Raw genomic sequence first — 17,745 nt, 5'->3', positions numbered from 1 at the left:
ATAAGGACTCATTTGGGGACATTGCTGACATCTGGAGCTCCCTGAGGATGAAGGGACATATGATTAAGGAAAGGTTACACTGAAAGGTTCACCTATTTTGGAAATAGTAGATATGTATTCAGTGGGGTGGTGGGTAACATTATTTATATAATTATTATATGCATACGTTTTTCATGACTTTTTAGAAAAGGATGATGGTGAGCAATAGTGTGTGATCGCAGGGATAGTATAGATGGACAAGGAAGTGATACACAAGGCTCAAAGGTACAAATGGTGGAGAGTCATGGAATTCATTTCAACTTAAAAACACACTTTAATTGAGGAATATTGTATACAGGCATCGGTCTAGACACAGGACTGTAGGGAGTCCCAGGTAGGGCTACAAAGGTGAATATAGCCTCAGAGTTAATATAACTACCTTATTTGCTGATGGAAGAATGGCTGCTCCTCCAGTTCCAAAACAGAAGGCAGTTCCTGAGGGTAGGGGGAAAGAAACAAAGGCTGATCTCTGGCAAGATGCCATGAGGATTGCAGATCCCCAAGGCTCAATAGCCCTTCTTCTGAGACAAGCTTCCCAGCCTGGCCCTGGTGACTTTCCCTTTATTCTGCTGCTTCTTCTCCTCTTGTCCCCCGTACACTCAGAGTGCACTTTCCACATGCAAGATTTTAATGACACACATCGTGTAAAATAAAATAAACCTCAGGCTTATTTACACTTATATTTCATGAAAGCAGCTTACTTTGTTTCAAACTTGGTTTGGTTTTTTTCCTGACCCATGATAATTCTAAATCAGCAATTTCAGAACACTGAATTTAGTTGACTGTATTGAATCTTGTTTTTGTTTTTCTTGTGGGAATTTCTAATCTTTTAATAATGCTCTTCTTTAAGACCTTGAAAATATTGACAGACATACAAAATTAGAGTTATACAGGAAGAAAGGATTCATCCTGCTATGCTTGAGGAAAACACACCAGACATATCCATTTTGATCTTTGCCTTGTTTTCTTTTTATTGAAGAAAACTTTCCAGTTCATGTCTTTGACTGATTTAACATAGAAAATGCAAAGCCAGTGCATAATTAACGGAGCCTCTCTACTTGTCTGCAAAACATGCATTTGGACACTAAATATGACTGTAAGAAATGTGAACCTTCCAAAAAGGGCAGTGGAGCCATCTCTGAGGGAAATAAGAAATTAACATTGTTGTTGTTTTATTCGTTTGCTTTTAAAGAATCTATACAGAACATTAAATGGACTAGAGAAAATATTAGGATATGTATTGAACACTTCAATCCTTTTAAAAAACCTATTATTTTGCTTACATATTTTCTTTTTTTCCTGCCAGTTCTCTTTTCTTGTTCTTTTTTAAGTTGAAGTATAGCTAATTTACAATATTATGTTAGTTTCCGGTGTACAGCATAGTGTTTCAGTATTTTTACAGATTATAGTTTACTGAAAGTTGTTACAAGATAATGACTATGATTCCCTGTGCTGTACAATAATATATCCTTCTTGCATGTCTATTTTATACATAGTAGTTTGTATCTCTTAATCCCATATGTCTATCTTGCCCCATTTCCCTCCCCACTCTGGTAACCACTAGTTTGCTTTCTATATCTGTGAGTCTGTTTCTGTTTTGCTACATACATTCCTTTGTTTTATTTTTTAGATTCCACATATAAGTCATATCATACAGTATTTGTCTTTCTCTGTCTGACTTATTTCACTAAGCGTAATATTTCCTAGGTCCATTCACATTGTTGCAAATGGCTGAATTTCATTATTTTTTATGGCTGAGTAATATCCCACATCTTCTTTGTCCAATCGTCCATTGATGGACACTTAGGTTGTTCCATAATGTTTTGGCAATTGTAAGTAATGCTGCTATGAACCTTGAGGTGCATGTATCTTTTCAAATTAGTGTTTTTGGTGTTTTGGGATATATACCCAGTAGTGGAATTGCTTGGTCATATGGCAGTCCTAGTTTTAGTTTTTTGAGAAACCTCCATACTGTTTTCCACAGTGGCTGCGCCAGTTTACATTGCCACCAACAGTATACAGATGGCCAACAGGCACATGAAAATACGCTCAGCATCGCCAGAATGTTTGCCTGGCTCGGTCTGGGGCACACGCGGAGGTGGTCATGGGAAACCCAGCAGCTCCAGAGCAGTCCTCTCTCTGCCCTCTCAGTCCTGCCTCGAGGGCGAGCCAGTGAGCACACCCCTCACCATCAGAGTCCAGCCTTCCCACAGCCCTCCTGCCTGTCCCAGAGGTCCTCCAACCAGCCAAGGCAGCTGGTGTTCCCCACATAGGACCCCAGGACCCAGGCACCCAGTCTGTGGCTCTCATCTCTCACTCCCCAGTGTGCTCACCTTTGTATTCTCCCTTTCCTCTGAGTCTCCTCCCGGGGAGCACAGGTCCCAAACTGATCCTTTTCTTCCCTTCCTGCGCAATTATGTGTGGATCTTTCTCACAGCCTTGGTTGTAAAGGAGTCCTTCTGCCAGTTTCCAGTTAGTTTTCAGTGAGAAATTTTCCACATGTAGATGTATTTTTGATATGTTAGTGGGGGGAAGTGAACTCCACATCCTCTTACTCTGCCATCTGGATCAATCTCCCTCTTTTCTTGCTCTATACCTAATCGTTCTTTGATTTTTGAAGTTGCTGACATGAACTTCTCAGAGATATTCTGAAAGAAGCACTTAGTCTTGATACTTTAGTTAGCAATTTGGTGTTTAAGATGACTAATAAAATATAGAGCTTCCAGGATAACTTGTCTCCCATGATCTATTTGCTAAGGAATCAGAGCTCTTTACCCAGAGACATTCAGACATATTGCTTTCCTGCAACTCTGGAGGCATCTTTGATTGAGATAAGGTTAAACTGGACATCACTGTCCCTCTGAACAACTGGCTCCTAAGGTGATCTAGCCTAGAGAATATGAGATGCTAACTTGAAACCTGAAACACAGAATAAGACAACACAAAGCACGTTAGGATATAATAAATTCAGTTCCATATATATAGCATATATATAGCCTAATATATTTATTTTAAACATAAATATTCACAACAATGCAATATATGTCCAATTACATATATTAAGTGCTTTCCATTTGCAGAAAACATACAGAAGCACAATACATTCAAAATTATTTTCTGACTTAAAATATTTACTTATTATCAATGCATTGCTAATTGCTTGCAATTTTGCCTTCTGTACTTATACTAATATGTTGAATAGAGTGTAGTCTGCTGTGTTAATTTATATATCTATTTTTCAATTGGATGAGTCTTTATCCATCTATTTATGGCCTAGATGCATCTCTTCTATTCCAGGTGCATAAATGTTTTCTAATCTGCTTATTTTCTTTTGCTTATTTAAATGCAATGAATTAAGATTTCAACTTACTTTGCCACATCCAGACACTTAACTTATATTTCTAATAGTTTCTGTGACTTATAATATAGCATTTTTATGTTAATAAATTGTCTCCCATATAACAACATTAAGTATTATGCCAAGAAAAGTCTTGCTGCTGTGTGTGTGTATATAGTGTGTAGGTATGTATGTATCTATAAGCACAGAGATCTATATACTTCAATGTCATTAAAGTCAGTGATATATTTTGTGGATCAATTCACCCAATAATTAAATATATTTGAAGGAAGCAAGGTAGTGTACATGTTAAGTTTTACGTGTATAGTATCTGTAATATCTTTTTGGCAGTTCATATTTAAGGTATGCCTCAGTGCCCTGAAGATAGATTGAAACACAGAAGCCTCAAAACTCAGAAATCACTTTTCTCAACACATGTGGCCTCAAACATGGCTTTTTGAACATCATCCATTTGAGTTATTATGGTTCAAAGATTAAAAGCTCAATACAGGAAAGTTAGGCCATGATGAGAAGAAAACAAAATCAACTGAACACAGGCTGCTGAAATAATGTTTGCAAGATCAAATGTAATGACTGTGACCAGGAACGATAGGTCTTCCATGGTTTCTCCAATATTACCATTAAATCCCATAAGGAAAGTTATTTGCTTAAAAAAACAGACTTTAAAATACAATTTATGCTGTTTTGAACTTGATAGCTTGCATGGTTAACACCATTTTTAAGTATTTAGCATTGATCTCATTGGAGGTTTTCACATTTTCTTTGTGGACCTGAAAACATATATGTAGTTTCAGAATATAAGAAAAATTTCTGGTTTTCAGAGAAATTATCCCACATGTTACCAGTTTGGAATAATGTCTTCCTCTTATTAAGTACTCCTCAGGAGCTATGATGATGGGGAGGTGTAAGTTACTAAAGTGTAAGTACTAAAACCCATGGACTAGGGTTGAGAGTAGGGCTGAGGTGGGGTTGAGGACTAAGGAAATGGGAAGAAAGTTAAGTCTTGCATTCATTCACCTCTACAACATTCTCCTACTAAAAGCCTACTAGAAACTAGACACAGTTTTAAATTTAGAGGGTATTTTGGAATACAAATATAATCTCCTGTTTTGAATTCCTGGGGGTCATATAGCTAACAAAAAATGGTAGTACATTGTCTTACTCCATTTGGACTGCTGTAACAAAATACCATAGACTGGGTGGCTGAAACAACAGATTTTTATTTCTCACAGTTGTGGAGGCTGGAAGTCCAAGATCAAGGTGTTGGCAAATCCAGTGTCTGGTGAGAGGCTGCTTCCTGGCTTACAGAGAGCCAGCTTCTCCCTGTGTCCTCACTCCATAGACTGCATAGAGAGAGAAAGCAAACTTATTTGTGTCTTTTTATAAGGGCACCAATCCCATTCAGGAGGGCTCCATTCTCATGACCTAATTACCTTCCAAAGACCCCATATCGTAACACCATCACATTATGAATTAGGATTTCAACATATGAATTTAGGGCATACACAAATATTCAGTCCATAGCATATGTAGAGAGAAATGAAAAGAAATATGCACAAAGGGTGCTATGCCCAGGTCCCTGAGTGGACCACATTGTACTTGCCAGGAGTTTCTGATGTAGATAGCAGCAGAGGGATGTTCCAGATCTTAAGAGGAGGGGAAGATACAGATCCATATGCCAAATGCATTATGCCAAAAGAAAGAAATCACTGTTATGGAAATAGCAGTTCCTCAGCCCCTGACCAGTTTGATCTTCTTGCTGAAGCCCTGCTCACTCTCAAATTAATTATGTTTTCCACATATGGGAGCTGGCTTTGTGGATTGTGGATGAATCAATGTGCAAAATTGTCCAATAAATTGAAAATAGATTTCAATTGCATGCTGTAATTGTATTTCTCTAAAATATTTTAATAAAGAAAATTATTGATTAGAAGATACATTGGAGAACACTAAATATATATGTTATGTATGTATATATAGATATACATTTGCAATATTGAATCTAAAATGGATTCACATTCAGTAGTAATAAAGAGTGAACAAATTGCAGTATTAAATCTATGAAGTGTAGAGTAACTAAAGGTTCACAACTGAATAATGCTTTATAAGTACCTTGTGATGTAGCAAGTATGGGCACTATTGTCTACTTGCAGAGAGAGAACACCAGAATCCTTCAGTCCACAAGTCCTTATTAAGCATCCAGCACATGCCAGGTAAAATGTCAAGTCTTCAGGCTGCCACCAAGAACAAAGCAGACATTGTCTCCTTTGTGTATATGCAAAGATTTTCTAACTGGCTAAACCCACACAGACCTTGTCAGGACTATGTCAGGATTTAGAGGTCAGATGTGTACCCAACCAACCTAGCCCAGCAATACCTTACCAAATTAGATAGCCTCCTGAAAAGGATGGTAATTTTAAAATATTAATTTAGGTATAAAACATACTGTAGAGATTAAATAATATATGTATTTCTCTTCTTTTTTTAAAAAAAAAAATACATGTTAATGGTTTCCTGGATACCAGATTCATTTTTAAACCTTTCCTCTGACCATAGGAGCTGATGCTGTGGAAGCTCAGTGTAAAAGATTTGAAGTGAGAGCCAGTGAAGATGGCAGGGTGCTGTTTTCTGCAGATGAAGATGGGATTACCATTGGGGCTGAAAAGCTGAAAGTTACAGGTACTGTAGATGGAGGTCTTGGAACATTGTTTACTTCTTGAAAGAATACGCAACTGAACCAGAAACTACTTTTTTATATCTATGGTCCCCACGCCTGAAATTGAGTCTTGCATAATATCATGATATCACATCATTTGATTTTCCATTAGTCATAAACAGAAAGCTCTGGTCATGGTTGCAGAAGACACTATAAATATTAGTCTTAATGATATAAAAGCAAAGCTGCATGTCTCAGGCAGGGTTAGGTGGAGGAAACTGAGTGTGGATGGTGGAAGAAAAGGTGGGGTGCAAACAATGATTAAAGATTACTCAAGGTGATAGATAAATCCAATTTAGAGGTGTTGCTTAACAGTAAAAGATATGCAAAAGAAGAGCTAAAATATCAACTTTAGAATGAAGTAAGGGGAACGTTATAAGTAAATTAAATTCCTGTTCTTTAGGGCTCATAATTATCTTCAAAAGTATATAAATCAAGAAATAGTGCTAATCACCTATTACTGAGACATTATTAAAGTCATTATTCTAATATTAGGGCCATTAGTGTCAACCACCAACTGAAATGAAAAAGCAGCAACAAGAACAAAGTAACAGGAAGTTAAAAGCATGCTTGGGAATGGAGAAGAATTTTATTAATACTATTTTAAGCATTTTGAGTACAATCTCTTTTGAATAATTTGATTTACAACCACAACACATATTATTTTGATAAAATGTTTTTAAAAGACAAAGAGGCCTATATGAAAAAAATTAAGTATGTTTGGCTTAGCATTTCCCAAATTTGAGTTTGGGGACAGTTCATGGGATATCTATCATATCTAGGTAGAACAGAGCCTGTGGGCCATGTGAGAGCAGTTTGCATGGTAAATGACCTCAGCTCTTGGGCTGTTTGCGTTAAATTCTGCCTCCACCATTCAATAATTTGAGTAAATCTATTTTCCTTCATCTAAATGATTTTTTCCTTCATCTATTTTCCTTCATCTAAATGATTGAAATGAGAGTGGGCACATGCCTGTGTGTGCGTGTGTGTTTTTAGAAAGTTTTGGGCACATAATGAAGACATTGTAAAGGTTAGCTTTTTGTTTTTATTAATAAAGCTAATATTGATATTGCCAATATCCCAGACACCAGGGTCTGCGTGGATTTCAAGAAAGATACACTATTAAATAGCAATGAAATTCAACAAAGATTGTAGAATGGGGATCTTCACTGGGGATCTCTGGTCTGGCCCACAGTCTACCACCACCATCCTTATTGTCCCCGAGGGCCTCCTTTTTTTCTTTCGTGAGTTTTCTGATGAGTAGCTGGAGCCTGCACCATTGGGTTAGTGTTTGGGCTGGTTCCCAGGACTGCCCATCAGCCTCATTTCTCTTTCTTTCTTAAGACTCCTTAAAAAGGTCAGGAGTAAACATGTACATGGGATAAACATTGGCCTTCCTAAGTCTTGAGTTGGCAGTCAGGGAGCCAAAAAAATTTTTTTAATTAAAAAATCATGAGGAGAGCTTCCCTGGTCGTGCAGTGGTTAAGAATCCACCTGCCAGTACAGGGGACACGGGTTCAAGCCCTGGCCCGGGAAGATCCCACATGCTGTGGAGCAACTAAGCCCGTGTACCACAACTACTGAGCCTGCACCCTAGAGCCCCTGAGCCACAACTACTGAGCCTGCGTGCCACAACTACGGAAGCCCGTGCACCCAGAGCCCATGCTCCACAACAAGAGAAGCCACCACAATGAGAAGCCTGCACACCACAACAAAGAGTAGCCCCTGCTCGCTGCAACTAGAGAAAGCCTGCGTGCAGCAACAAAGACGCAACACAGCCAAAAATAAATAAATAGATAAAATAAATTTATTTTTAAAAAATCATGAGGATTTTCCTTGGCAAAGAGCACAAACAAATCAGAAAGGACATTGACTTTAGGGCCCTTGATGCTAATGTCTGAGTTGCTAGTTGGTGAGAAAGTCAGGAACCAGAGTAAAAACGCACTCAGAGGGATTGGGCAGATGTGATTTTAATATTTAACAATCTTTAAACCTTGGTAGTGCCTGCAGTTATCAGCTTTGATACCAAAATAATCCTCATAGCTTTTAGGATATTACACACATAACCAAAAATTATTTCATCCATTTCAGATATTTGCATTGGGTACTTTGTATTCATAAGTGAAGGGTAGTTCTGGAGCTCTTGACGGCTTTTATGATCTCATGGAATTCTAACTTTCTCTGATCTTTATATTACCTTGATTTTTCTCATAACTATTGCAGTGAAGTACTGTCTTCACAAAATTAGACCCAATAACTAGTTTTTATAATTTTTCTTGGAGGTAGATGGATACTTACATTTATTTCCTCTTTTTCTTGGTAGCCTGGTTGCCATCTTTGAATTGTTAATTGGACTATTAAGTCAGAGGAAAAAGTGTTCCCTAAAAAATCTAAGGATTTTTTGCTTTTCAGTTAACTGTCTTAGGGCAGTCATCTCTGCTGACCTATTACTCATTCTTTCTCTCTTTCTCCCCTTTGTATGTGTGTGATGTATGCATGGTATATTGTATGATGTATAGATGGATAAATACATATATCTCACTCTAGCTCTGTTTTTCCATTTCTTTCTCTGTCTCAAACATATACACACAGCTTTGAGTTTATTTTTCATAATACTCTTGTTTAATCTATATTTTCCAATTATCTCAAAAAATTAATCAGTTTTACAATATGTTTATGTATCATATGACTCCAGAAGATCCTAAATAATAAACTAATACAATTTTGAGTTCATAATTATAGAATCCAGGCAGATTTTTGTAAAGGATGGAAGCATCACACAGGAGGGAATAATGAGAGTGTCTATAACAAGTAACCCTGGCTTTTAACCTGATGCGGGTATGCAAGGGCCACATCTTTCATAAATAATGCTAAGTTAGGGAATACTTTATTTTATTTTTATTTTTTAAATAAATTTATTTATCTATTTATTTCTTTATTTTTGGCTGCCTTGGATCTTTGTTGCTGCGCATGGGCTTTCTCTAGTTGTGGTGAGCGGGGGCTACTCTTCATTGTGACACACAGGCCTCTCATCGCGGTGGCTTCTCTTGCTGTGGAGCACGGGCTCTAGGCACGCAGGCTTCAGTAGCTGTGGCACGCAGGCTCAGTAGCTGTGGCTCGCAGGCTCAGTAGTTATGGCACATGGGCTTAATTGCTCAGCGGCATGTGGGATCTTCCCGGACCAGGGCTCAAACCCGTGTCCCCTGCATTGGCAGGTGGATTCTCAACCACAGTGCCACCAGGGAAGTCCTAGGGGAGTACTTTAATATGATTAAAATGTCCCTCAGTATCCAGTCACACTTCTGTTTCTCACAGAAGAACCCAGATAGACCCACAGACAAAGACACAAACATACACAGAGCGAGCCTCTGACTCTTCTTATAAGGTCACTAATCCTATAATGAGCATCCCGCCATCTCCCTCATCTAAATCTGATTTTCTCCCAAAGGCTCTGTCTGCAAATACCATTACACTGGGAGAGATAGCCACCACACATTTATTTTGAAGAGACAAAATTCAGTCCATAGCAATATGGTAAATTATTTTATTAAATATGGAAAAAATGAAGTATATATTAACTTTCAAACAACCCAATCCAAAAATGGGCAGAAGACCTAAACAGACATTTCTCCAAAGAATATATACAGATTGCCAACAAACACATGAAAGGATGCTCAGCATCACTAATCATTAAAGAAATGCAGTTCAAAACTACGATGAGGTATCACCTCACACCAGTCAGAATGGCCATCGTCAAAAAATCTACAAAAAATAAATGCTGGAGAAGGTGTGGGGAAAAGGGAACCCTCCTGCACTGTTGGTGGGAATGTAAATTGATACAGCCACTATGGAGAACAGTATGGAGGTCCCTTAAAAAACTAAAAATAGAACTACCATATGACCCAGCAATCCCACTACTGGGCATATACCCTGAGAAAACCATAATTCAAAAAGAGTCATGTACCACAATGTTCATTGCAGCTCTATTTACAATAGCCAGGACATGGAAGCAACCTAAGTGTCCAACGACAGATGAATGGATAAAGATGTGGTAGGGCTTCCCTTCCCTGGTGGCTCAGTGGTTGAGAGTCTGCCTGCCGATGCAGGGGACACGGGTTCATGCCCCGGTCCGGGAGGATCCCACATGCCGCAGAGCGGCTGGGCCCGTGAGCCATGGCCGCTGAGCCTGCGCGTCCGGAGCCTGTGCTCCACAACGGGAGAGGCCACAGCAGTGAGAGGCCCGCGTACCGCAAAAAAAAAAAAAAAAAAAAGCTTCCAAAGATAACTTAAATGTAGTAAAAAGGTAATTCACGTAGAGATCTTGTTTTATTAATTTTCCACATCACATCATGAACTGATTTTTTATGAAATGTTTTGCAAAATAAAAAGTATAGGTAGTTCATTTGTTATCAAGTTATTTCACATTTTTATGTTTCAATTTCTGTTAGACTATGCACAATGGAGTGATCAATCAATTCAATGGTAGCTGCCTTTTGATAAATCTATAACAAAAGAATCTTATGATTGTGTTTGCTAACGGTATGCTGTTGGTAACGCTTATTCATTTAAGATGTTTTAAATGTCTCAGGTGTGTATTGCTTCTTATTCCTTTAGTGGTTATTAAGGTAAAGGGCAAAATGACAACCTTAGTAATTATAGACCTTGGAATTACTTATTATTTTCTGAAAATATATATCCTAAGAGTGAATGATGAAAGCTCTGCTTGACCTTCTGATATGCTTTTCCAAAGGTGGAAATTTGAAAGAGGGATTATTTCTATATCTTTTTCCTAGATGTAGTTTCCATCAAGTATCATTCAATTTGAACATTTTTTTTCTTTTTTATTTTCTCCACACACTTTTAAATTTCAGTTATTTTTTGCTTCATTAAAAGGAATAGAAGGAATTAACAAAAGAAGAGCTTTTTTCCCCCAAAAAATCAGAGATAAATGCTAGAGAAATACAAGCTACTTGAAGGTTAGAAAATATGAGCAAGAAGGGTCTCTGCGTAATTTCAAATCTTGATATATTTAAGTTTAATTTTCTTTATTAGTGATAAAACATTTCATTTTTGAATATATTTCATCTTGAGGAAAATAGCTTTATTCTAATGTATTTTCAATCTGATCATCTAAGTATCTTTTCCATGATCTCTTTTTATCTTCTGAAAACCTTAAAAAGTTGAAAAGAGGACATGATTTGGCATCTGAGAGTAAATGCCTCGAGGTATTTTTTAAATTATGAAAACTGCTGACTGAAAAGTAAAAACAGATTTTGAAATAATTTATTTTCAGAAATATTGGCAGCTTATTCTCTGCGTTCAAATGAACAACATGGTAGGGATTTGTTTCTGTTTCAGAGAGACAATTTAACAATACCGTTTCCCTGTTTTACTAGAAAAATGAACATTGAATAGGCTCATAATAACAGTTTTAATAAATTCAGATCATCACCTCAGGATATTAATAACCTGATTTGTTTTGAAGTATTAAATGAAGAAATATACTGGGAAACAGAAACTTAGCAAGTTTTACATATCAATCATAAAATACTGCAGAATAATTTTTAATTTATTCACGCTTTTATTAATTTTTTCATTCCCATTCTTTCTTTCATTTACTGATCCTTAACTGTATATCAGAATTCAAGATCAGTACTAAGCATACAAAATTTATTAAGACAAAGTCCTTGAGTTCAAGGAACTCATAAATTACTGGGTAGAAGTTTAACGTGAATTGCAAAGCAGTATAACTGCTGTGTATAGTAATTTTCACAAGGAGCTGGGTAAGCTGAGCAGAAAGAGGAAAAGCAGGAAGGACACAGAAAATGTTTCACAGAGAAAATCATTTAGAATCAGATCCTGAAAATGAGTAGAGATGACCATTAAAGGGGCAAGAGAGGTATGTCGGGAAGAAGTGGTACTCTTAACAGTTTATAAACATTTCAAAATCTGCAAAAGTTTTATTGTCACTGGAGTATAAAATGCAGAAAACTGCTAACAGGTAAGTCCTACTAAGGAATTTGGGTTTGACTTCCACAGACTTGGATTCCAGAAGCATTTTAAGTGAGAATTACACAGTCAGCTTTGAATTTCAGAACATTAGTTGGCTGTAGTATCGAGGAATAACTGGGAGAGTATATAAGTGATACTGAAGTTGTAAAAAGAAGTAAACTAATAGGGAAGTTGAACAAGAAAGGGAATCTCAGTATATTTCCCCACTTCTGACTTGAGTTTTTAGGGCATAATTGTACCATTAATCAAACTAGGAGGGTTAAAAACAGGGGAAAAAGCTTTCAAGAAGAAAGTCCTTGAAATATTGATCCTTACCAATGTTTATTAATTACCTCACATATGTAAGATACCATGTTGCTCACAAGAATACAATGGGATATAAGGAACGTCTTTGATATATATATATATTTTTTAGCCTAGAAGGGGAGTAATATATAATTTAGCATGTAAAATTTCAGAATAGATATGATAGCTTCTCAATGAGTGCTATAGGTAGTAAACCCCAAATATAGTCAGAGAATGAACATATTGTATTTACCTTAACAGGTGGGAAAATTAGTAAATAGATGAGTAGAGGAAAATAAGTCTGAATGAATGGATTTTGCATTCAAGCAGAAGTCTTGAATGGTGGGCAAAAGCATTATACAAGAAAATAATTACAGGTTTTTGTACAGGTGAGATATCAAGAGGTTTGGTAAGATTAATATAGCAATGTATATTTTGTGCAGTTAGCTGGAAGCAGGAGCACCATTTAGACTCTTAAAATAACACAAGTAAGAGATGTATGTTGAAATGGGTTGACATTTCTCCTTTTAAAGGGTAATGATGCTTTCAGGATTCAGAGGAACTCATTTTAACGGAGTAAAAGATATGATAGTTAATAATTTACTTTTTTCAATATGATTATTCCATCCCTTCCCCCAAATAATTTTTCTGTCGATTTGCAGGGGCAAACTTGTTTCCACTTGTATTTAAGGAGAAATGAGAAGAGGTATACAGGTTTCGACATGTCAGAAAAAATTATGTAACTTGTGACAGTTGGAAATTGAAGGTACCTTAGAGATCATGTTATTTAGAGCTTAATTTTACAAATAACAATGGGGGCAGCTTTAAATACTTGTCAAAATCAAAGAATGAATTAGAGGCAGATTTGGGAATAAAATGAAACTGTTCCCTGTCCAATCTTTTACTCTACCAATTTAGGTCTGAGGGGAAAGAGATGCAAATAAAGAAAAAAGAAAGCAAAGTGTGAAGGCTTCCAAAGAATTAGAAATATTCAGTAGCATAAGTTTAAATTTGAAGATAATGAATAAATAAGAATCCTTCTGGCCCTTAAGATCTAGATGAACTTACCCTGAACCTCATCCCTATTCTAGTGCAGGGATTTAAAATGCTGCCTAAGTTCCCATTAATTGTCAGGGGAAGAGGGCAGGCAGACAGATACTCATGCTCTCTTAACATCCTTTGCCTCATGCCTCCTATTATTTCTTCTGTCCCATATAGAGCTGGGTGTGACATTCATTCCCTTCTTTGTCCCTCTCCAAAACAAAATCTCAAAAAATACAAAGATCATGGTAGATTTTCTTGAAAAACTGAAAGCACTAGGAGATCTCATTGGCAAACATCAAGACAAATAACAATAGAATTTAACTCAACATTGTTTCTACTCCTCTTTAGCTTCTTTTCCCACAGGGTGCCCCAGTCTTTCCTCATTCCTTTGTTCCCAATCCACCTGGCTTTTCTCTTTTTTATTTTTCTTTCTGGTTTTCCAAAACAGCGAGCACTCTGTACCAGACCTTAGCCTCCTCCATTGAAGCCTTTTGAGCAGCATATGGAGGCCCTAGTGAGGACTGCTCTCCTTCTAGGCAGCTTTCTGCTGCTGTGTTCTTCATCTTACTTCCAAACCAAAGAAAACATTTATTTATTCAACAACTTCAGAGAGACATACTAATGAATGTCTATATTATACTAGATGAAGTGCTAGGAAGTGGAGCTACAGGAGTGAAAAAGGCTCCTGATCTCAAATAGAATAATAATTAAAAAGAAAATATTGCAAAGTGTCTTTCAATTTAATTAACCAAGTAATTTATATGCATTTAATAGCACAGGATCAAATTTGAAGATAATGAATAAACAGGAATATTTTTGTCCCTGAAATCTACATGAATTCACCCTAGACTTCAGCCCTATTCCAGTATAGCAATTTAAAATGCTGCCTACTGTTAATTAATTTTTTGATTATTTAAGTCTCCTAACAGGTCCATGGATTAGATAAGAGAGGTGGTATGGTTGACATTACTCAGATTCCTCTACCTTAAGCTTTTAGGTTGGAATTCTTACCAATTCATGACTAAAATTTCACTTTGAGAAGAGAAATATTCTAAGGAATGATGCCCTGTACTACTCTTTCTTTAACTTCTCCTTTGATTTTTGAATGGAAACTAAAACCCTGGTAGAGTTAATGACTGTTTTACCTACTACAATTATTCAAATGATATCATTTCTATTATATCCAAAGAACTAGTAAGTGTAAAACATGAAAAAAATCATCATCCATCCACTTTAGTTTTTAAAGGCTCTACTATGCATTTTTGTTTTCATGTTTCCTCAATTTTTAAAATATTATGATGAAGTCAATTAAAAGTAAGATAATGCTGGACATTTTTTTTAGAAGAAACTTCGTTCTCAGAGCTTATTTGAGCATTGATTGATCTTATCTGGTACCTAAGCGGCTGCATTAGAAAATTCCTTGATTTAGTGAAGAGAGTTTTGATTAATAAAATGCATTTAATATTTAACATTCAAGAATATCTTTTCAGTGTCTAAATTTCAGATTTGAAAATTCAGCATGAGACTATGTTACTTGAAGCTATAACATTTTGGGAATCGAGATTTCACATATTAATGAGTAGACCCATGCTGGGACATTAACTCTACAGATACAACGTGTACATCTTCTGTGGCTGACTTTCATAAAGGAAATTGATAGAGAGAGGGAATTAAAAAATACTGAATTCTTACAGTGAACCAAATATCCTATTTAATTAAAACCTAACCCAAACTGCAAGGTTGGCATTACTATACGTATTTGTATCAATGGAAATTGAAGTTTGGAGAGATTAAATAACTTGCTCAAGGTCACTTAGATGAATGAAGCAGCTGGCATTGCTTCCCAAAATGGCTAATTTCAAAGTTCATAGTGTATCCATAAGAAAACCTGAACTCCAAGATTCTAGCCTCATCGATAAGGTATTTACTTTCTCTGAGTAGAGCATCCTCATTTTTCAAGTGTAAACAATCTATTATCTATGTATATTAAAAATGTTGGTGAGAAAAAATTAGATAATTTATATAAAACTAATATTTCAAAGCATAGAGGTATTTTTGCCTTGCTTGTATATATTTTACTGATCACAGGTTCTTCTACACAAACCCAATAGCCCCATAAAATAGTATCTGAAATTAACCACGGTAGAATTCATGAAGCTGGTGGCTGGAGAGATGCTATATTTCACAAAATTTTTTTTTCAGTTACTATGAAGTTGAGGACCTGGGAATACCAGGAATTTTTGGTTTCCTTTTCTTGTCCTGCCTTCTGAAGCAAATGCATTCCCAAAGGATATATGGAGGCCAATGGGTTGATAATGAGTAGCTTAGAGTATAGCATTTAGAGTATAGATAGCCATACTAGGAGGGATACATAAATTTATTTTTAATGATGTTTTTAATTGGATGAGATTATTTTATGTTAGGCATTTGTAAAGAGTAGCATCCTAGCGTATGGCTAAAACTGTTTTTAAGTATAAAGTAGGACCATAGTTCATATATACTCTTTCTTCTTTCTAACAAAAAATATGCCATTCTTATTCTTTTGTTTAAAGGCTAGAAATTATCCTATGAATGAGATCCAGTATTTTTTGACCATGAGGTTTGCCTGCATCATTTTTCCTGACCATGACAAGAGTTAACAGTCTATGTTTCTCTATATCTTAGAACATTGTCATCACTTTAAATTATCTGAAATATCCTTTAGCATCTATACAATCAAGCAAAACTGACATTGTGCCCTTTTGAACAGTACTTTTCAAAAGCAATAAACAATAAATATTTATTTAGTCAATAAGTTTAAATATACATATTAATAAATGTCTATGTTATGTTCCTTTTTCTCCTTTTTCTGTCCGTCTTCCTTTTTGGTTTCCATGGTTTCTATAACTTAAGATGTGAGAATTCATCATACATTTTTTTTTTTCCTGAAGTGAGGATAAAGCAGATCTTTACTTTTTGTTCCAAATAAATGTTGACTAATGGCTAGATTTATCAGGTAAAATATATGATGCCCAGTTAATTTTGAATTTCAGACAAACAACAAATGATTTTTAGTATAAGTATATCCTCTGCAAGTATTGCATACTTATACTAAAATATGATTTTATGTTTAACTGAACTTCAAAATTAATTGTGTCCAATATTTTTCATTGCTAAGTCTGGCAACCCTACCAATAGTCTGATGTTTGTAAAATTTTCCCATTCATGGGAAATATATATTTATATATTTTTAAATTTTTTATGCTGTGAGAGTTTGTTTCTGGCTCAGATGGCTTTTATTTTTCCTCACTGATTTCCTTTTAAGATTATCAGCATTGCTTATTAATTGTTGCCCTTTTGGCTCATTTTAGAACAAAAAGTGAGAGGATGAGATTAATTTTCTCATTATCTGGAAGTCTATAGTTAGTTAATTATTTATGATATTTTATGCAGTTTTCAATGTAGCCCCTTAGGTGGTATGATTATACATTTATTTCTTCAAGTATCTTTTTTTATAATCATCAATAGTTTTCTATATTGATACTTAGAATCAACACCTTTATCAGTCTTTCATCCTCATTGTAAAATTAAACTTTTGAAAACATTCTACCTTCACTTTCACTGATATATTCTGTACTAAGTTATTATACTATATGTGCCATTCTGTGTTTTAAAATAAATATTGCTACTGTTCTTTAATTATATTTCTGGCATCTTGTCTGGGAAGTTTTCAAAATTATAAAATAGTAGAAATTAACTTGTGAACTTTGCCTATGGAAAGCTAGCCCACTTGGAAATTATATCTTATTTTAAAATGCCAAAGGGGTCTGTCCTTGAGACTTAGAAATTTGTGCCTTAGAGTGTTGTTTCAAATGCCAGCCCCTCCACAGTCACAAAATCAGAGTTTTATCTAAAACTGTTACTTTACTTTCAAAGACCTGTTTCTAAAAATTGTCCACTCACAGAAATAAAATATTTTAAAAAGTACCAAAAGAGGAAACTCCTTAAAGAAATAATTGCTCTAAATTTGTGAAAACAGTTAAATAAATAAACAGTATATGGCTTACATATCCTCTCTAGGAAAAAACAAAACAAACAAAAAAACCACCAGCAACTAATAAAATCCAATAAGAGGTCAACAAATGTGGATAGCTTTTAGCTTATAAACTGAAATCTGCAATCTAAGGAATTTACTGGAGCAGAACCTTGTACACTCACCCTTAGAACCATAATATAGATGTTACAGACTGAAAAAAACCTCTTCCTCTGTGATTCAAGACCAAATCTGCATTGCTGTTTACTGTAGAGAAAA

General features: G+C 35.7%; 1 protein-coding gene across 1 annotated transcript in view; it reads left to right on the top strand.

Moving 5' to 3' along the window:
• The window catches only part of SGCZ (sarcoglycan zeta), an 80,198-nt gene that overhangs the window by 42,487 nt on the left and 19,966 nt on the right, over positions 1 to 17,745 (top strand). Inside the window, exon 2 of the mRNA XM_024765134.1 lies at positions 5,954 to 6,076. Within this exon, the coding sequence (XP_024620902.1) occupies positions 5,954 to 6,076 (123 nt within the window). The remainder of the gene's footprint in view (positions 1 to 5,953; positions 6,077 to 17,745) is intronic.

This window comes from Neophocaena asiaeorientalis, unplaced genomic scaffold, assembly GCF_003031525.2.
Source record: "Neophocaena asiaeorientalis asiaeorientalis breed wild unplaced genomic scaffold, Neophocaena_asiaeorientalis_V1.1 scaffold14, whole genome shotgun sequence".
NCBI lineage: Eukaryota > Metazoa > Chordata > Mammalia > Artiodactyla > Phocoenidae > Neophocaena > Neophocaena asiaeorientalis.
The sequence above is the reverse complement of the archived record's forward strand: the minus strand, read 5'-3'. Positions and strand labels throughout refer to the sequence as shown.